This window comes from Bubalus bubalis, chromosome 12, assembly GCF_019923935.1.
Source record: "Bubalus bubalis isolate 160015118507 breed Murrah chromosome 12, NDDB_SH_1, whole genome shotgun sequence".
NCBI lineage: Eukaryota > Metazoa > Chordata > Mammalia > Artiodactyla > Bovidae > Bubalus > Bubalus bubalis.
The window spans coordinates 11,557,500-11,580,272 of record NC_059168.1 but is presented as its reverse complement, the minus strand read 5'-3'; the positions used below and the strand labels follow the sequence as shown (position 1 = coordinate 11,580,272).

The following is a 22,773-nucleotide window of genomic DNA, read 5'->3' as shown; positions in this document are numbered from 1 at the left end:
CCTTAAGGTTGTGCAGAAATTTCCTCAAAAAAGGGAAGCAATGCAGAAAGAAGTGCAGAAATTTATACAAGAGTTCCCTTGAGCCTTTGCTGAGTACTAGGCCAAGCATAGGAAAAGCAAAATTCTGCACGAACAGGAATAAAGAAGGGAGGGAAGAGAAAAAAAGGAAGGGAACGAAAGACAGGAAGAACAAGGAAGGAGAGACAGACAGAAGGGAGATGTAAGATAAAATACTTCAAGGAGCTCAGATAAGACAGAGAAAACATTTGAATTCTGAACAGCCAAAGTGCAGAGCTCTTGGGGATTTCAGAGTTTTTCAAAGGAGATGAATACTACTCCAAGCGACCCCTGGAATAAAGGAAAAGTTGTGCTTAGTCTCTCAGTCATGTCCAACTCTTTGCGATCCCATGGACTATACAGTCCATGGAATTCTCCAGGCCTGAATACTGGAGTGAATAGCCTTTCCCTTCTCCAGAGGATCTTCCCAACCCAGGGATCAAACTCAGTTCTCCCGCATTGCAGGCAGATTCTTTACCAGCTGAGCCGCCAAGGAAGCCCCAAAAGGAAAAGTTAGCCAAGCTTAAAAATGGGGTCTGATGAGACTGGGATTCAAATGGATCTGCAAACAACTAAACTATTTGCCAAAACAAAGACCAATATCCTGTAAGAAAGAAAAGTCCCCCAAACTTCAAACACTCCGCAACATAATATAATGGCCATTATCTAATCAAAACTTACAAGAAACAAAAAGAACAAAAAATTGACCTATAATTAGGAAAAACAATCTTCAGAGAAATTGAAAATACCAAAAATGACAGAACCAGCAAAGAAGTACATAAACAGAGAAATTAGAGCACTATAACATGTATTTTTAAAAGATAAAAAATAACAAATGAAATTAAAAATATAAAACCAAATGGAACTCCTAAAGATGAAAAATATATCATCTGAAATGAAAATTTCACTGGATGAAATTAAAAGATTTGACAATGAAAAAGAACACAGCAATAAAAACTATCCCATATAAAGTACAGAGAAAAAAGATTGGAAAAAAAGAAGATCCTCAATCACCTACGGGATTTTGTGAAGTTGTCCAACATCTAACTGAAATCTCAGAATGAGGATGGAAAAGGGACCAAAAAAAAAATATTTGGAAAAATAGTATCTGAACATCTTTCAGATTTTATGAAAATTATAAACTCACAAAACCAAGAAACTAAACAAACCACAAGCAGGAAAAATACACACATACATGAATGCATACATACGTATTTATACAAAAGCACATCAAAATCAAATTGCTGAGAACAAATTTTACAGGCAAAAGTTTTTAAATAGCTGGAGAAAATACACAATAAGGAGAGTGACCAAAAAAAGCTGTTCATATACTTCTTTCTCAGAAATTATACAAGCCAGAAGACAAAAAAAATAAAAAGACATCTCAAGAACAAATGAATCTATAAACTTAGAATTATATATCCATCAAAAATAGATTTCAAAAATGAAGGTGAACAATATGATATCATTTCACCAAGATGGCCATAATCAAAAGACAATTCTAAGTCCGGGCTAGGATGTATAGAAAATCAAATCCTCATATGCTGCTGGGGGTAAGGTAAAACGGCACAGCTGTTTTGGAGAACAATCTGACAGTTCCTTGAATAGTTAAATAGAATTACCATGATCCAGCAAAATTTCATTTCAAGAAAGCCAAAAGAAATGAAATGAAAACATATTTCCACACAACAAATTGTAAACAAAAATGCATAGAAGCATTATTTGTAAAACCCTAAAACTTAAACAACCCAAATGCTCATCCACTAATGAATGGATAAATAAAAGTGTGGTACATCCATGCAATGAAATATTCAGCAACAAAAAGAAATAAAGTACTGATATATGGTACAACATGGATTAACCTGAGAAACATTATGTTAAACGAAAGAAGCCAATTATATTGTATGATTCCATTTATATGAAATGTCCAGAATAAGTAAATATGAAGAAACAGAAAACAGATCAGTGATTCCCAGTAGCTGGCAAGGGAGGCAGGGGACAGGAAAAAATTGAATACTGATGGCCAAGGGGCTCAGAGTTTCTTTTGTGAAGAATAAAAACATTCTACAATTGACTGTGAAGATGGTCATACAACTCTGAGTACACTAAAAGCCACTGAACTGTATGTTGTAAATAAATGAAGTGAAAAGTATATGAACTATATCTCAATGAGGCTGTTAAAAATATTTTAGAAAAATGTATATTAAAAATAGGCAATGTAAAAATTAAGCAAAAAGATAGCAGCAGTGGTTGGCTATATTAATACCAAAAAACATATATTTCAGAAAAAATATTACCAGGGATGAAGAAGAACTTTCCATAATAATAAATGGGTCCTTTCATAAAGAAGATAAAACAATGCTTAATGTGTATGCAACCAATAAGAGAGCTTCAAAATATACACTGAAAAAATTGAAAGAATAAAAAGAACACATATGTAAGTCCAATCACAATAGGCAATTTCAACACTCCCCTGTCAGCAAATAACAAATACAAAATCATTAGGATGTAGAAAAGCTGCATAATGCTATCAACCAGTATGTCTAAATGAAAGTTAAAGATGCTCTTCTCAATAACAATATATATTGTTTTAAAGTATATATGTAGTTTTCACCAAAACAGACCATAAAACTGGGACATAAAACAAGTCTCAAAAAATATAAAAGACTGAAATCATACATTTTACATTTATGAACACAATGAACTAAAATATACATCAATTTTGATACATCAGGAAAATCTCCTAATATTTAGAAATTAACCAATGAGCTTCTAAATAGTCTGTGAAATAAATTTTAAAAATCACAACAGAAATTAGAAAATATTTTAAATAAATGTAAAAAAAACTGCAACATTATAAAACATGTAAGATTTAGTTAAAGCACTGTTAAAGAGAAATGTACAGCTTTAAATAGCTACATTAGAAAATAGAACCAAAATCAATGCCCTGGGCTTCCACCTAAAAAAGCTAGAAAAAAGAGCAAATTATTTACAATAGCCAAGATAAAGAAGCAACCCAAGTGTCCATCAACAGATGAATGGATAAAGAAGATGTGAGGTAGACAGATAGATATAGAGAGAGTTGCTGTTTAGTCGCCCAGTCATGTCCTACTCTCTGCAACCCCATGGACTGCAGCAAGTCAGGCATGTGTGTGTGTGTGTGTGTGTGTGTGTGACTGAATCATTTTGCTGTGCACTTAAAACTAATACATTGCAAATCAATTATACTTCAACCAAAAAAAAGAGCAAATTAGACCCCAATTAAATAGGAGAAAGGAAATAGTCAGTTCAGTTCAGTTTAGTCGCTCAGCCATGTCCAACTCTTTGTGACCCCATGGACTGCAGCACACCAGACCTCCCTATCCATCACCAACTCCTGGAGTTTACCCAAACTCATGTCCATTGAGTCGGTGATGCCATCCAACCATCTCATCTTCTGTTGTCCTCTTCTCCTCATATTAAAAATCAGTAAAATAGAACAATAAGGGAAAAAAAAATAAAACCTAAAGATGCTATTTTCAAAAAATCAATAAAATTGACAAACTAGACAAAATAATGAGAGATAGACTGAAACAAAGACAGAAAAGACAAATCATCAACGTAAGTGATCAAAGAGAAAGTATCACTATAGATTCTACATGTTAAAATAATCAGATCAGATCAGTCGTTCAGTCGTGTCCGACTCTTTGCGATCCCATGAATCACAGAACGCCAGGCCTCCCTGTCCATCACCAACTCCTAGAGTTCACTAAGACTCACGTCCATCGAGTCAGTGATGCCATCCAGCCATCTCATCCTCTGTCGTCCCCTTCTCCTCTTGCCTCCAATCCCTCCCAGCATCAGAGTCTTTTCCAATGAGTCAACTCTTCACATGAGGTGGCCAAAGTACTGGAGTTTCAGCTTTAGCATCATTCCTTCCAAAGAAATCCCAGGGCTGATCTCCTTCAGAATGGACTGGTTGGATCTCCATGCAGTCCAAGGGACTCTCAAGAGTCTTCTCCAACACCACAGTTCAAAAGCATCAATTCTTCGGCACTCAGCCTTCTTCACAGTCCAACTCTCACATCCATACATGACCACAGGAAAAACCATAGCCTTGACTAGACGAACCTTTGTTGGCAAAGTAATGTCTCTGCTTTTCAATATGCTATCTAGGTTGGTCGTAACTTTCCTTTCAAGGAGTAAGCGTCTTTTAATTTCATGGCTGCAGTCATCATCTGTAGTGATTTTGGAGCCCAGAAAAATAAAGTCTGACACTGTTTCCACTGTTTCCCCATCTATTTCCCATGAAGTGGTGGGACCGGATGCCATGATCTTCTTTTTCTGAATGTTGAGCTTTAAGCCAACTTTTTCACTCTCCACTTTCACTTTCATCAAGAGGCTTTTGAGTTCCTCTTCACTTTCTGCCATAAGGGTGGTGTCATCTGCATATCTGAGGTTATTGATATTTCTCCCGGCAATCTTGATTCCAGCTTGTGTTTCTTCCAGTCCAGCGTTTCTCATGATGTACTCTGCATATAAGTTAAATAAACAGGGTGACAATACACAGCCTTGACGAACTCCTTTTCCTATTTGGAACCAGTCTGTTGTTCCATGTCCAGTTCTAACTGTTGCTTCCTGACCTGCATACAAATTTCTCAAGAGGCAGGTCAGGTGGTCTAGTATTCCCATCTCTTTCAGAATTTTCCACAGTTTATTGTGATCCACACAGTCAAAGGCTTTGGCATAGTCAATAAAGCATAGAGTAATACAATTAACAATTTTTGTTAATGAATTCAACAATTTTGATAACACAGACAAATTACTTGAAAGATACAAATAAAATTTTCTCAAGAAACACAAAATGCAAACAGCCATGTATTTATTTTTTAAATCAAATCTGTAGTTAACAACTTTCTTACCAAAAAGATGCAAATTTCCTGGGTCAAGCGGTTTCAATGGTAGATTCTACCAAGTATTAATGTTCAAGGAAAATAATTATTAACACTATACAAATTCTTCCAGAAAATCAAAGATGGAAAACTTTCCAAGTTATTCATAAGGCTAGCATGAATCTGATTCCAAAAAAATATAACACAAAAAGGAAACCACAAATAAACATTTCTCATGAACATAGATACAAAAATCCTTAACAAAATTTTAGCAAATCAAATACCACATCATATTAAAAAGGACAGTATATCATGGCCAAGTGGGATTTATTCCATTAACGCAAGTTTAACATTTAACATTCAATATAAATCATCATATTAAGAAACTAAAAGCATTTTTTAAAAAACATATGATCACCTGGCACTAGTGGTAAAAAACCCGCCTGCCAGTGCAGGAGCCAATGCAGGTTCTATCCTTGGGCTGGGAAGATCCCCTTAGAGGAGGGCATGGCAACCCACTCCAGTATTCTTGCCTGGAGAATCCTCATGGACAAAAAAGCCTGGTCGGCTATAGTCCATAGGGTTGCAAAGAGTCAGACACAATTGAAGCAACTTAGCACACATGATGATCATCTCACTTATATAGAAAAAGCATTTGACAAAACCAATATTCATCCCTAACAGAAAGTTTCAAGAACTAGAAATAGAAGCAAACTTCTTCAACCTTATAAATTGAATGTACCAAAAAATTACACCTAACATATGATTTAATGGCTAAATGCTTTCCCCCTAAGATCAAGAACAGGACGAAGATATCTAGCCTCATTATTTCTATGTAACACTGTACCAGAGGCTCTAACCAGCTTCCCTTATGGCTCAGACAGTAAAGAATCTGCCTGCAATGCAGGAGACCTGGGTTCTATCTCTGGGCTGGGAAGATCCCCTGGAGACAGCAACAGCAACCCACTCCAGTATCCTGGCCTAGAGAATTCCATGGACTGTGTAGTCCATGGGGCTGTAAAGAGTCGGACATGACTGAGCAACTTTCACTTTCACTTCACTTTCAGAGGCTCTACAAGTTCAACCAGACAAGAAAAACAAACCAAAAAAGAAAGCATCCCAATTGCAAAGAAAAAAATATACCTGTCTTTATTTGCAGATAAGATAATCAGCTACATAGAAAATTCAATGTAATATACAAAAAAGCTCCTAGAATTAGTAAATGATTTAATAAGATTGCAGAATAAAAGATAAATACACAAATTTAATAGTATACTAGTAATAAATTACTGAAAATTAAAATTTAAAAAGTAATACCATTGAAAATAAGCATCAAAAAATACCAAATAATTAGGGGGAAATATGACAAAAGATATATAAGACTTGTTCACTAAAAAGCAGAAAACAGCTAAAGAAGATTCAAATAAACGAGAGCATTCATATACTGGTGGATAAGGGGTAAGATAGACCAGCAGGGGATACAAGGGACCTAGTGCAATAAGACTGTCTGTATAGGAAGGCAGCTGTGTCAGGGCCAAACAGGGATGAGAAGGGCATTCAGGCGGCACAGAAGCATAACATTGGGTATTAGAGCCCAAACAGATTAAGGAGGATACCATACAGGAGGGCAACTCAGTATGTGGTGGTGATACAGCTCAAGGGAGCCCCCAAAATATAATCCTACTCTATGCAACAGAAAAAGGTTGAACTGGAAATATTGGTCAACAGCACTTATGACAATCACTTGAATTAAGAGGAAAAATGCAGATTGTTCATATAATGGACTACTATAAAGCAATTAAAATAAGTGAACTAGATCTCAATACATAAGTTTTAATAAGCTCTCCACTAGTATGTTAGCCCATGATTGCAGATACTATTTTTTTCAGAGCTATATCCCCAGCACTAAAAGCAATGCCTAGCAATACAGTAGGTACTCAATTCATTTTTATTGAATGAATGAATGAATCTCAAAAAAACAAATACCAGAACTATTCATGTAAATGTTTTTTAAAATACAATATGATTTTTGGACATTAAAAACATGGACTAGAAGGAAATACCAGATTTATGATACTGGTTTCCTCAAAGGAGAAAGGAAAGGAAAAGGATTGAGGAAGGGGATGAGCTCTACCTGAATTTCTTAAAATGTACATCTTTACCTCTCTCTGATCACATATGTTTATATATGCCATAAATATTTATATATATATATGAATTAAAACCAGAATTGTTACTATTTGTTAATTCAGAGAAGTTGACACAGAAGTTTGGTTTTTTTTTTTTAAATCTCTGTAATTCTCTATAATTCTAGAACTTCATAAAAAGGTTATCAGGGAAATAATACTACTTTCTATCATTCTGAACAGAATTTCTCATACTGTTCAATCTGTGTTCGCTTATATGAATATGTTCTCCTGGGGAAAAGACAGTCTGGGAAGTAGCCCTAAGAAATTAAAAAAATACTAATGCCTCATGTTTTAACTTTTAAAGTCTTGAGGATTTATAATTTTATTCATAATATTTTTAATCTTATTTCAGTATTAACATATTTTAATTCTGTACTTTTTCCCTCGAAACTAGGTAAAATTAACATTCCAGGAAAATGTGTCCTGTTTATCTTAAAGCTTCACATACCCCCATCATACTGCAGGGTACCCCAGGGTAGAGACAGTGGGGATGCTTACTCTAGTTTGGGAAGAAGAGCCAAAGAGTCACTATAAAGTTTCCTCTGAAATAAAACCAGATTAAAATAATACATAGGAAAGCAATCCTCTGAGCTTAACCTTGACTTTGCCCCTTGTGATAGTTAATTTTACATGTCAACTTGGTTAGGCCATAGTACCCAAAGATCTGATCAAATATTATTCTGGATATTTCTGTGAAGGTATTTTTGACACAAGATTGCTGCTACTGCTGCTAAGTTGCTTCAGTTGTATCCGACTGTGCGACCCCATAGACGGCAGCCCACCAGGCTCCCCTGTCCCTGGGATTTTCCAGGCATGAACACTGGAGTGGGTTGCCATTTCCTTCCCCAATGCATGAAAGTGAAAAGTGCAAGTGAAGTCACTCAGTTTATCAGTGCTTAAATCAGTAGACTTTGAGTAAAGAAGAACAGTCTGCATAATGCGAGTGGGCTTCATTAAATCAGTTAAACACCTTGATAGAAAAAAGACTAAACTCCCCAGAGGAAGATGGAATTTGGCCAGCAGACTGTCTTCAGACTCAGGCAATAGTATTCACTCTTCCCTGACACTAACTAGCCTACTAATCTACTAGGCAGATTTTGGAGTTGCCAGCCTCCATAATCATGTGAACCAATTTGCTAAAAAAAAAAAAAAAAATCAATCTCTCTCTCTCTCTCCCCCCACCTCCCCCACACACACACAGATATACACATTATTGGTTCTGTTTCAATGGAGAACCTCCAGAACCAGTTAACTATTTTTTCTAAACCAAAGCATATTTCTGAAATTAACTATCACTAAAACAGTTACATGCTTTTCCCCTAAAAAACTGGGTCTTCTAAAAATCAAACTATGTGTAGTATTTTTTCTTAAACATAATACATGACAAAATACATCAGCATACCACTAGCATATGTATAATAACAGTAACTCTCAGGATGAATCAATAGATATACAAAAGGCTAGAGAAGATGTCTTATCAACAATTATTTTTGAAAGGTTATGCTAAATATGGACTTTTTAAAAAATTCTAAATAACAAATTTTAGATAACACAAAGTTCAATTAAAAAAACTTACCTTTTAGTTTTCATCTGCTCCCGCAGTTTACTATACATCTCCAGAACTTCAAAGAGAAGGGAAAAAGAGCACATTAGAATAATTTAGAGAAAGTGAAAGATTAATTAAAGCTAAAGAAACTGCATCAAGAATTCTACTCTATATCCAGTTTCTCACCTGGAAGACACAGCATTAATTTATCAACAGTGGCAGAAATATTTCTCTGTTGTAGTCGACACTGCTTCAGCTCTTCCATTGCTATCACCAGCTTGGCAAGAGGGAAAAAAAACTGAATTATACCAACAGCTGTAAATAAAAAGCTTTCAGTCACATTTTTCCACCCTATGTTCAATTCATCAGAACATCCCAGACAGTTTCATAGTACGACCTGCCAAGTGGACTAAGGAACTGCCTTTCTCAACCAGTAAAACATCCCTGCATGGTTTCCCCCTTTCTCCCCAAGATGCATACATACTACACTAGGAAAGGCTAGGTGAAATGAAATCTTAAAATTCAGGGGCTATCCAGGAAAAAAGAAAAACTTGCAGATTTGCTCCAAACCCTATTCAGACTTTTCATGATTCATGATTTCATCAATCTAAGAAGATCCTATATTTCTTTCATCAGTGCTAGACGCCTAGAAAAACAGTCCTTCTTATACAGCTTCAAATGAATCTTGAAAATAATCTTTAACTAAATCTCTATTTCAATAGAGAATAAACCACACACTTAGAAGTTGTGGCTTTTCCAAGAATTCTAGTTTAGTGAAGTACTTTAGTGAAGTACTTATCCAGTATCTTCTCATAGAGTTTTAAAGTCTTCCATCTGAAGTGATAGACAATAAAACTAGAAGAAACTGTGCTCTTTGCAAAAACTTAAAATATGTGAGACAAACTTTTAAAAAGCAATAAGCTACATGGCGTCTTATAGAATTCATCCCATATCCATACCTAAAAATGTTAGCTACTTAAATACTATGCCCCCCCACCCCAAAAAAAAAGAGAGAAGTGGTTGTGATTAAGTTACTGATAAGACAATCAAAGGCTAATCTTAAAGATTATTAAACATTAAATAAGTATTAGGCAATAAGGAAGGTACATGATACAGGGAACAGTAACTGACTATAAGTCAGAAAACTTGGATTTTAGTCGCAGCCATATCAATTACTATGTAAACTTTTGCAAATCATCTGTTTTATTCTCCTAGTCAATAAAATACTAGTCCTAATTTTGTCATAGGTCAGCCATGAGGATTATGTGAGAAAATGGACATCAAGCGATCTTATAAACTATGATTTAAATGGTGAATATATCAACTAATAGAATCAATGATTCACTTTTTTAACAAATACTTATGGCACATTCATGTTGTGCCAGTCACTGTTTAGGCAGGTAGAGGAGATATGGCAGTGTATTTAAAAAAAAAAAAAAAATCCTGACCTCATGGAGCTTAATTTCTACTGGAAGGAGACCAAAAAAACAAACATATAAGGAAAACTATATAATATCAGAGCATGATAGGTGCAATGGAGAAAAATTAAGCAGGAAAGGTAAAAAGAAAACAAAAGGTGAAAGTGAGATTGCAATTCTAAATAAGTTGGTTAGTAAAGTCCTCATTAGGAAGTAACATATGAGCAAATATCTGAAGTGCATAAACACTGGAGAAAGAAGATTCTAGGCAGCGGAAACAGCATTGGCCATATTATGACTTCTCAAGTGATTTAAAAATACAACTAAGGAAAGCTACATACTCTCACTAAGCTTTCTAGTAATTATATTCATTTACTGCAGACAAACATGAGAAGCAATGATAATGTCCAAGTCCTTTCAAAGTGCAGCTTATGGTCTCACAAGCCACTAAATCAGGAACACAGTCATCAAAGAGAATGACAGGAAACAGAAAAGACTTTTTCAAAAGGTAAACTGGTCTTACTTCCTTTCCCTCATGTTGTAGTTTTCTATTAGTATCCGTCACTTGATTCTGTGGAGAGAAGACAATTTAAACTTAGAATAAATACCTAGACAATAGTTTGATTAAGATGAAGATTTTAAATGAAAATATTTAGTGTAAGTATTCAGATTGTTTCCATATTTCACCACTTTTTGGTTTAGTTGTATTCTCCTGGGATTAAACTGTATTAACTTTTCTACTGAACATCTATATGACTTTTTGAACAATAAAAAAAAATTACTAAAAAATATGTTCAGTTTGAAATAGTACAAACTATATAACACAACTAAAGATCACACTTTCATTTGAAATGGAAAGAAAAACTATAATAGAAAAAATAACCCACAAAGAACCTTGCTGCTGCTAAGTCATTTCAGCCACGTCCAACTTTGTGTGACCCCATAGATGGCAGCCCACCAGGCTCCCCCGTTCCTGGTATTCTCCAGACAAGAACACTGGAGTGGGACAAAGAACCTTACTTGAGCATAAATTGAATTGTTTAACTAAGGGAGTCTGAGTAAACTCCGGAAGGTGGTGATGGACAGGGAGGCCTGGCATGCTGCAGTCCATGGGGTCGCAAAGAGTCAGACAGGACTAAGCGACTAAACCAAACTGAACTGAACTCAGGTCAAATATTTCTACTTATAATCTAATTTTAGAAAACATTTTATCTTAATTTCTTGGATCACTAATTCTTGATAGTTCCTAACATTTCCATATTCCCTCTTTTCTAATTTATCCATCAGATAGTAAAAAATCAGGTAAACAAGCTTTAAATTTACATAGAATTCATGAATTGGCACCACTCATTTTGGTAGCCACTCTTGAAGAATCAGTAGATATAAAAATTAAGTTTATAGAATAGTAACTTCCCCACCTTCTTAAACATTATCAAAACATGAGCAATATTAACTTCTAAAGCTTTCTTTAATAGAGGCTTCCTATACTTCCACCAATTCTAAATTGGTGGAATCTAAATCTCTCCTTATGTTTAAGATATTTCCTTAACCCAGCATTTTCTATTATGTCCCTCAGAATGACAACAAATTTTATACTAAAAGATACTCTGCACTCTGTATACACACAAACATAGACACACACACACATAATATGTATAGGAAATAATACTAAAAAGGTTCATTTACTGGGAACTTGTGAAGCATTTAATATTCTATAGCACTATAAATGCCTAAGGAGATATCACACAGTGTTTTCCAACTTATTTTATGTAAAATCCTTTCACTGAGGATCATCTCAGGAAACCAGTTTTTTAGGAACACACCTTTGAAAATTTTGCCCAAAACTATACGCTATACCTGGACTATCATTTTCTGAGCAGATTACTACATGCACTGTCACTGAAGCAAAAACACAACCATATACATATATAAATGAATGGGTGTTTCTATGTTCCAATATGTTTCTACGTTCATTTGCAAAATTAGGAGACAAGCTGGATTTGGCCTAAAAGATATACTTTGCTGATTCTTGGTCTAGAATAAGTGAGACTGAAGAGCTTATTATTCAAACCAATATATGGACGTTATTCAAAAATGGGATTAATATCAGTTCAATATAAGAAAAAGCTTTTAAACAATGTGAATAAAAGTGGTGTGGGCAGCCCCTGAGTGATTGTTATTTAAGAATGATTAGATTTTTTTTTCATGTAAACAGGAGATCTCATAAAATTCAACCTTCCATAAATACTACTAATTTCAGCATCACACTCTCTACTAGAATACCTTGTTTACTTTATAAAGATATTTCTGAAACTTTTTTTTAACCTCAAACTCATTGTAAGAAATATATTTTACATTGCAACCTGATACGCAAATATAGGAAATACACACACACACAGAGAAACAAAATTTTCAAGAAACAATTTTGTCTTACTGCATATAATACACTTTATTGTTCCCTTTTCCATTCTATTTCAATTTTTATTAAAAATACTGATCATGGCCCACTAAACCAATTTCACGCAAACCAGAATTCTAAAACAGCCACAGGAGCCTAATCAAAGCTTCTGATAGAAAGATAATTACTATTTCAATACTATTTGAACATAACAATGAGAGGACATCTACACAGCTTATCTAGGGGTTCAAGATGGCTGAGTGTAAGAACATGTATTCATCTCCTCCTGCGAGAGCATCAAAATCACAACTAGCTGTTGAACAATCATTGACAGGAGGATGCTGGAATCGACCAAAGAAAGATATCTTACATCCAAAGACAAAGGAGAAGCTGCAACAAGACAGTAGAAGGAATGCAATCATTATAAAATCAAATCCCATACCCACCGGGCAGGCGACCCACAAACTGGAGCACAATAATACCAAAGACCTTCTCCCACTGTTGTGAAGGTTCCAAGCCCCACATCAAGCTTCCCAGATAGGGGATCCAGCAAAGGGACTAGAAATCCCCCTAGAATCTGACTGTGAAGGCCAGTGGGATTTGATTACAGGACTTCCACAGGACTGTGGGAAACAGAGACACCCACTTGGGGGGCATAAACAAGATCTTGAGCACACCAGGACCCAGGGGAAAGGAGCAGTGACCCCCCACAGGAGACTGAACTGGACCTACCTAGTGTTGGAGGGTCTCCTATGGAGGTGTGGGTCAACAGTGGCTGGCCACAGGCACTGGCAACAGCAGTCCTGGGAGGCGCCCCTTGGTGAGCCTTCTTTGAGGTCACCATTAACCCTACCATAGAACCTGTAGACCCCAGGGCTGGGTTGCCTCTGGCCAAACAACTAACAAAGAGGGAGTGCAATACCCTACCTATAAGCAGACAACTGGATTACTTTTTCTTTCTTAATTTAAGTCTTCATTAAATTTGTTACAATATTGTTCTGCTTTTTATGATCTGGTTTCTTGGCCATAGGGCATATGGGATCTTAGCTCCATGACCAGGGATCAAACCTGCACCCTGTGCATTGGAAGCCGAAGTGTTAACCACTGGACCAGCAGGGAAGTCCCCAGATTAGTTTTACTAAGCACAACCCTGCCCACCAGAGCAAGATCCAGTTTTTCCCACCACCAGTCCTTCCCATCAGGAAGCTTGCACAAGCCTCTTAGCCTTATCCACCAGAGAGCAGACAGAAGAAGCAAGGAAAACTGCAATCCTGCAGCCGCCAGAAGAGAAACCACATAATAGAAAGTTAATCAAAATGAAAATGCAGACAATTGTGTCCCAGATGAAGGGACAAGATAAAATCTCAGGAAGACAACTAAAAAGGGGGGAAATAGGCACATTCCAGAAAAAGAATTCAGAATAATGACAGTGAAAATGATCCAGGATCTTGGAAAAAGAATGAAGGCATAAGAAATGTCTACCAAAGCCCAAGTATAACTAAAGAACAAACAGAGATGAAAAATGCAGTAGAAGGAATCAATAGCAGAATAACAGGCAGAAGAAGAGGTCATTGGTCTAGAAGACAGAATGGTGGCTCTCACTGCCACAAAACAGAATATAGAAAAAAGGAAAAAAAAAAAAGAACACAGCCAAAGAGACCTCTGGGACAACATTAAAAACACGAACATTCACATTATAAGGGTCCCAAAAGGAGAAGAGAGGAAGCACCTGAGAAAATGTCTAAAATGATAACAGCTGAAAATTTTCCTAACATGGAAAAGGAAAAATTCAACCTAGTCCAAGAAGAACAGAGACTCCCAGGCAGGATAAACCCAAGGTGGAACACACTAAGACACATAGCAATCAAAATAACAAAAATTAAATACAAAGATAAAACATTAAAAACAACAAGGGAAAACTGACAAATAACATACAAGGGAATTCCCATAAGGTTATCAGCTGATTTCTCAACAGAAATCAGAAGGGAATGGCATGATATAAAATGCAAAAGGAACAAGCAGAAGGGAACAGCAGGATATAAAATGAAAAGAAACTTCTCTAAGGAGAAAAAACAAGAGAAGGAAAAGACCTACAAAAAATAAACTCAAAACAGTTAAGACAACAGCAATAGGATCATATATATCGACGGTTACCTTAAATGTAAATAGATTAAATGCACCAACCAAAAAACATAGACCGGCTGGGTGGATGAAAACACTTGGAATTAAGCACATCCAATTGGAAGTATGCACTTCCAATTACCACATCACTCTACTTAACCCCTCAGATTGTAGGTAAGTATTTTATATCGTTAGGTTAATCATGGTGCCATTATAGCTTGAAATTGTAAATTATCCTTTATTTTTTATCTGGCTATTGATCATGAAAACTGATAAAATATTTTTTACTACTGTGATTATGTAACTGTTATTCATTTTAACACCATTGTATCATGACTGGTCAACAGAAAATAGTAAATTCCATATCACTGAAACTACCATTTAATAGAAAAACCTGCAATCACTTTTTAAAATCCAGATGCACATTAGAATTATCTTGAAATTTTTCATAAAATACAAATGCCAAGGTATTGTTTTTTTCTCCAAAGCTTCAGATGTGAGTCTAATAAACAGCCCTATTTAAAAATAACTGTACTACAGTATGACTTTTTACTTTTTTCTAGTTTGTTTCACTTTTTCTATTTCATAGTCAGTGCTCCCATTTTATTTAAATGCACTCAAAAAAGGCTTGAGAAAGAACAACAAAAAATAAGAGGGAGAAATTGGAAAGCATTTAAACAAACTGGAAGCACTGAACATGACATAGAAAAAGTCAAATATGTATCATATATATTTTAGAAACTTAGGAATTTTTGCTTAGCTAAAAAATTTATGACATTTTGGCTCCAGTTGCTTAAGCATGAATGGAATCCTAGATTTCTAACTTATATTCATTCAAAACTTTGATACAGTTCCACTTACTCTGGCATCTAGTATTACTGCTAAAAGTCTAGAAAGTTTATTATCTTTGTGATGTTTTTTTTCAATTTGAATGAGGCGTGACATTTTCATTTCAATTCTGAGAATATAAAGAAATACTATGATGCGAAAAAAAAAAACAGAAAATTAACATATGATACAGTATTATTAACTAAAGCACAGATTTTGTTCAAATTTCACAAAATTTTATGCTAGTGTCCATTTTTTTATAACTTATTCAAGATTCCACATTGTATTCAGTTGCACAGAGCAGCTTCACCTGCATGCAACAAAATCTGATAAATTTTCCTTTCATTTTTATTCTATTATAAACATTTTCTAATTTTCCTTCTTATGGCTTCTAAGATACATCCATCACTTAAATGTACACATTTAATTTCCAAATACATGTGTTTTTTTTAAGTATCATTCATATTAATTTCTCATTTTCATATTAATTTCTCACTTAAATGTTTCCTTCTCTACAGTCACCCTCTGTGTTTTTTCAGTCTTTTAACTTTATTGAAACTAACAGATGCTTGCTCCTTGGAAGAAAAGCTATGACCAACGTAGATAGCATATTCAAAAGTAGAGACGTTACTTTGCCAACAAAGGTCCATCTAGTCAAACCTTTGGTTTTTCCAGTAGTCATGTATGGATGTGAGAGTTGGACTATAAAGAAAGCTGAGTGCTGAAGAATTGATGCTTTTGAACTGTAGTGTTGGAGAAGACTCTTGAGAGTCCCTTGGACTGCAAGGAGATCCAACCAGTCCATCCTAAAGGAAATTAGTCCTGAATATTCATTGGAATGACTGATGCTGAAACTGAAGATCCAATACTTTGGCCACCTGATGCAAAGAACTGACTCATTGGAAAAGACCCTGATGCTGGGAAAGATTGAAGGCAGGAGGAGAAGGGGATGACAGAGGATGAGATGGTTGGATGGCATCACTGATTCAATGGACATGAGTTTGAGTAAGCTCTGGGAGTTGTTGATGGACAGAGAAACCTGGCATGCTGCAATCCATAGGGTCACAAAGAGTTGGACACAACTGAGCAACTGAACTGAACTTTATTGAGGCTTTCAACAGCTAAGTCAAGATCTCTCTTGGTAAATGTCACATTGTGGGATATTTTGTGGGATATTTTCGAGTACCTTTTGATATTGATTTCTAACATAATTCAACTGTGATAAGAGAACAGATTCTGTATGATTCCAATGCCTATAGACCACGAAATTTTTGCACCTTCTTTGGCATTTGTGCATGTCTGTGCTCAGTCATGTCCAACTCTCTGTGACCCTAGGGACTGTAGCCCATCAGGATCCTCTGTCCACAGGATTTCCCAGACAAGAATACTGGAGTAGGTTGCCATTTCTTCCTCCAGGGGATTGATCCCAACACAGAGATCGAACCCGAGTCTCCTGTGTCTCTTGCATTAGCTGGCAGATTCTTTACCACTGAGCCACCTAGGAAGCCCCGTTTTATGTCCCTAGATATGTTTTAGTGTCTCCTGCTTTATAGTCTATGGGAACTTGAATAGAATTTGTATCCTGCTATTGTGTGAAAACTGTATAAATCTTAATTATGTTGAATTGGTTCATATTGCTTTTCAGGTCTACTGTATTCTACTTTTCTGCTTGTTCATGCTATGAATTTCTGAAAGTTTGATATTAAAACTCCAATTAAAAATTTTAAATTATCTACTTAAAACATAATTGTAACATATAGTGGAAATATATGTAACTTTGTTCTGTGTTTTCCAAGTCATCTGAAAAGTATTACCATACTTTCATAATTTAAAAAATTTTTTAAAAAACCTCTTTGATGGATTTTAAATAATTAAGATATAAATAAATGGAGAAACATACCATGTTTATTTCAATAAAGGCTACTATATACTGCTTGTCTAGAATGCTACTTCTTGATTCAGAGAACATATGTATGATATGTGTATATATTTATACACACCTACACACACACTCACACACATACTGTGAATCAAAAAAAAATAACTGGCATCCTAGAGAACACAGAAATTTCATTGCTATGTTCAAATAATACTGACAGTAGGTAATAGCCAACCTTTTCCATTTTCTAAACTTTTTTCTAAAGTTCAAGAATTTTCACAGGCTCCTCACACAAGCTGAAAGGATGCCCCCTAGGGCAGTCTCCCATGTGTTAACTGAGAACATTATGAGTAACATTCAGGTACTCCACTACATGACTACTTCAGTAACCAGAGACAGAGCACCCTTTTGCCTATCATGGACAAAGCACCCGAGGAAGAGAGAGAGGTTTTCGAACACAGGCATCAAGAACAGCACAAGGTGAGGGTGGATGGGAAGCTGGGATGAGGAAGCTGAGTGAGGACGAACAGCACATACAACTCCTGGCAGAAGCTCCATATCTTTGTTTTCACGTATTTCAGATACTTCTGTCCACTTGAGGCTTTTCAGTCCCCTAAAATTCAGTATAACTTTTTAAATAGAACCGAATTGGTCATACTTTTTAATCTGTTTTTATACATTAAGCAAACGTTCTCATATCAGATATCCTTCTACAGTAATGTAGTTTCTTACTCTTTTAAATGGATACACCATGCCTTATTTTACTAATCCTCTAGTACATGACTTTTAGGGACATTTTAAAGTTTTAGCCATCAAAAAAAAAATCACATGCACATCACTGTACATGCACCTGTAGCTTTAGAATAAACGAAAACATAGTTTTCATTTGTTGCTGTTTGCAGTTTTCAGTTGTTGTTCAGTCGTCATTTGCGACCCCATGAACTGCAGTACGCCAGGCCTCCCTGTCCCTCACCATCTCTCGGAGTTTGCGCAAGTTCATGTCCATTGAATCGGTGATGCCATTCAACCATCTCATCTGTCGCCCTCTTCTCCTTCTGCCTTTAGTCTTTCCCAGCGTCAGGTCTTTTTCAATGAGTCTGCTGTTCGCATCAGGTGGCCCAAGCATTAACATCAGTCCTTTCAATGAGTATTCAGGGTTGATTTCCTTTAGGACTAACTAGTTCGATCTCCTTGTGATCCAAGGGACTCTCGAGTCTTCTTCAGCACCACAGTTTGAAAGCATCAATTCTTTGGTGCTCTGCTTTCTTAATGGTACATCTCTCACATCAGTACATGACTACTGGAAAAACCATAGCCTTGACTATATGGACCTTTGTCAGCAAAGTGATGTCTTTGCTTTTTAATACACTGTCTAGGACTGTCATAGTTTCCTTCCAAGTAGCAATCGTCTTCAAATTTCATGATTGCAGTCACCCTCCGCAGGGATTTTAAGGCCCAAAAAGAGGAAATCTGTCACTGCTTCCATGTTTTCCACTTCTATTTGCCATGAAGTGATGGGGTCAGATGCCATGATCTTAGTTTTTTTAATATTGAGTTTTAAGATGGCTTTTTCACTCTCCTCTTTCACCTTCATCAAGAGGCTCTTTAGTTCCTCTTCACCTTCTGCCATTAAAGTGGTATCATCTGCATATCTGAGATTGTTGATATTTCTCCTGGCAATTTTGATTCCAGCCTGTAACTCATCCAACCCAACATTTCACATAATGTGTTCTGAATATAAGTTAAATAACAGGGTGACAATATACAGACTTGTCTCACTCTTTCTCAATTCTGAACCAGTCAGTTGTTCCATATAAGGTCCTAACAGATGCTTCTCGACCCACAAATACGTTTCTGAGGAGACAAGTAAGATGGTCTGGTATTCTCATATCTTTAAGAGTTTTCCAGTTTGCTATGATTCATACAATCAAAGGCTTTAGCATAGTGGATGAATCAGAAATAGAAGTTTTTTTCTGGAATTCCCTTGCTTTCTCTATGATTTAATTGGCAATGTGATCCCTGTTCCTCTGCCTTTACTAAACCCAGCTTGGACATCTAGGAGTTCTTGATTCAACTACTGCTGAAGCCTGGCTTGAAAGATTTTGAGCATAACCTTACTAGCATGGGAAGTGAATGCAACTGTCCAGTAATTTGAACATTCTTTAGTACTGCCCTTCTAGGGAACTGGGATGAATATTGGCCTTTTCCAGTCATGCAGCCACTGCTGGTATTTCCAAATTTGCTGACATATTGAATACAGCACTTTAATAGCATCATCTTTTAGGATTTTAAATAGCTCAACTGGAATTCCATCACCTCCACTAGCTTTATTGGCAGCAGTGGTTCCTAAGGCCCACTTGACTTCACATTCCAGGATATCTGGCTTTGAGTGAGAGACTACACAATCGTGGTTATCTGGGTCATTAAGACCTTTTTTGTACAGTTCTTCTGTGTATTCCTGCCATCTCTTCTTGATCTCTTCTGCTTCTACTAGGTCTTAACCATTTCTGTCCTTTATAATGCCTATCTTTGCATTGAAATTTTCCTGTGATATCTCTAGTTTCTTCAAGAGACCTCTAGTCTTTCCCCTTCTGTTTTCTTCTATTTCTCTTCAATGTTCATTGAATAAGGCCTTCCTGTCTCTCCCTGCTATTCTCTGGAACTCTGCATTCAGTTGGTTATACTTTTCCCTTTCTTTCTTGCCTTAAGCCTCTCTTCTTTCCTCAGCTATTTGTAAAACCTCCTCAAATGACCACTTTGCCTCCTTGCAGTACCTCTTGTATATTAGGAAGCTCTGTCCACAGTTCTTCAGGAACTCTGTCTACCAGATCTACCAGATCTATTTGTAACCTCCCTATAATCATAGGGGGCTTCCCTGGTGGCTCAGAGGTTAAAGCATCTGCCTGCAATGTGGGAGACCCGGGTTCGATCCCTGAGTCAGGAAGATCCCCTGGAGAAGGAAATGGCAACCCACTCCAGTATTCTTGCCTGGAGAATCCCATGGACAGAGGAGCCTGGTGGGCTACAGTCTATGGGGTCACAAAGAGTCAGACACGACTAAGCGACTTAACTTTAACTATAATCATAGGGGATTTTTAGATCATACCTGACTGGCTTAGTGGTTTCCCCACTTTCCTTAGTTTAAGCCTGAATTTTGCTATAAGGACCTGATGATCTGTTCCACAGTCAGTTCCAGGTCTTGTTTTTGCTGACTGTATAGAGCGTATCCATCTTTGGCTGCAATGAACACAATCAATCTGATTTTGGTATTGATCATGTGGTGATATCCATGCATAAAGTCTTCTTTTGTGTTGTTGAAAAAGTGTGTTTGCTATGATCAGTGTATTCTCTTAGCAAAATTCTGCTAGCCTTTGTCCTGCTTCATTTTGTACTCCAATGCCAAACTTTCCTTTTACTACAGGTATCTCTTAACTTCCTACTTTTGCATTCCAATCCCCTATGATGACTAGGACATTTTTTTTGGTGTTTGTTCTACGAGGTCTTCTAGGTCTTCATAGAACTGATCAACTTCAGCTTCTTTGGCATCGGTGGCTGGGCACAGACTTAAGATTATGGTAATGTTGAATGGTTTGCTTTAGAAATGAACCAAGATCATTCTGCTGTTTTTGAGGTTGCAACCAAGTACTGCATTTCGGTCTCTTCTGTTGACAATGAGGGCTACTCCATATCTTCTAAGGGATTCTTGCCCACAGTCGTAGATATAATAATGGTCATCTGAATTAAATTCTCCCATTCTCGTCCATTTTAGTTCACTGATTCCTAATACGTCAATGTTTACTCTTGCCATCTCCTGCCTGAGCACATCCAATTTACCTTGATTCATGGACCTAATACTCCAGCTTTCTCTGCAATACTGTTCTTCATAGCATCGGATTTTACTTTCATTACCAGACACATCCACAAGTAAGCATCTCTCCGCTTTGGCCCAGCTGCTTCATTCTTTCTGGAGCTATGAGAAATTGCCCTCTGCTCTTCCCCAGTAGCATATTGGACACCTTCTGACCTGGGGTGCTCATCTTTTGGTTTCATATCTTTTTACCTTTTTATACAGTTCATGGGGTTCTCATAGCAGGAGTACCGGAGTGGTTTGCCATTCTCTCCTCCAGTGGACTACATTTTGTCAGAACTCTTTACTATGACTTGTCCATCTTGGGTGGTCCTGCACAGCAAGGCTCATAGCTTCACTGAGTTATGCAAGCCCCTTCACCATGACAAGGCAGTGATCCATGAGAAGTTTTCAGTATTGATATATAAAACTGCTCCCCTTAAAAGTTGTAACAGTCTCCACTCCAACCAGGCATTCCCCAGTTGATAAGTATCATCTCCAACTTTACTTAACATTTGTTTCATTTTTGTTATTGTATTAGGTGGCACTTTATTCTTTAAATTTGTATTTGTTTAATTATTTCTCAATTGTAGAGTTCCCTTCTATTTCTTTGTATGTAAACTGTATTAACAAGCATTTCTGTTTTCTATTAGTGTTCATATTTTTCCTATTAATTTATAAAGATCTTTTCTGTTAGGATATCAATCATTTGTCATATGTATTTGTAAATATTTTATTATTTACCTTTACATTTTTAACTTGTATGTAGAAAGTTCTTTCACTGTACTATCATTGTATGTATCAATATTTTCTTTCTAGCTTAGGAATTGTGTTTAGAAATGCATTCCTCACTCTCCAAAATCACATAAATATTCATCTATATTTTCTACTTGTTTCTTTACGGTTTTATTTTTTACATTTAACTTTTTAATTCACCTAAAATTAAATTTGGTAAGCTGACTGGGAAATTAATTTAATTTCAATTATAATAGTTAAGCATTAAAGAACATTAACAACAAATAAGAAGATTTGCTATTTTTGAAAGGTAGAGTGAAGAAAGCCACTGAGAAGGGTAAAAAAGAGATATTTAATTTTCTTTGTAACATTAATATTTCTTATGATGACTGGATAGTTGTTATATACGTCCATAAATTCCTATCTGAAACCTTGCAGACCCACTGTGATTTGGACTTCAGAATTTGGGTGATTTTACAGAGCCAGTATTGTTTATTTCATAACACCCCCCCAAAAGGCACTACGACAGCATCCCATAATCAAACACAGTAGTTTTTCTGTAGCAAAGTCAGTTACCCAAGATAAGGAAATTTGCTATACCAGGGACAAAACCAATACAGCTATCCTCTCTCTTGAACTTGAGTTAGTCCTATCAAGAACGAACTTCCATACTTTGGTAGAAGACCCTCCACAACTATCACAATTTTTTTTTCCTCTGCCTCAGATTGCCATCGGAGAAGGCAATGGCAGCCCACTCCCATACTCTTGCCTGGAGAATCCCATGGATGGAGGAGCCTGGTAGGCTGCAGTCCATGGGGTCACAAAGAGTTGGACACAACTGAGCGACTTCACTTTCACTTTCATGCATTGGAGAAGGAAATGGC

The 22,773-nt window shown here is 36.3% G+C and overlaps 1 protein-coding gene across 6 annotated transcripts in view; it reads right to left on the bottom strand.

The window, feature by feature from the left end:
• The window catches only part of EXOC6B (exocyst complex component 6B), a 723,334-nt gene that overhangs the window by 607,437 nt on the left and 93,124 nt on the right, over positions 1 to 22,773 (bottom strand). For all 6 annotated transcript variants that reach the window (XM_045162201.1, XM_045162198.1, XM_045162202.1 and 3 more), the window contains 3 exons: positions 10,605 to 10,652; positions 8,850 to 8,940; positions 8,694 to 8,739 (listed from right to left, as the gene is read on the bottom strand). In XM_045162201.1, the coding sequence (XP_045018136.1) occupies positions 8,694 to 8,739; positions 8,850 to 8,940; positions 10,605 to 10,652 (185 nt within the window). The remainder of the gene's footprint in view (positions 1 to 8,693; positions 8,740 to 8,849; positions 8,941 to 10,604; positions 10,653 to 22,773) is intronic.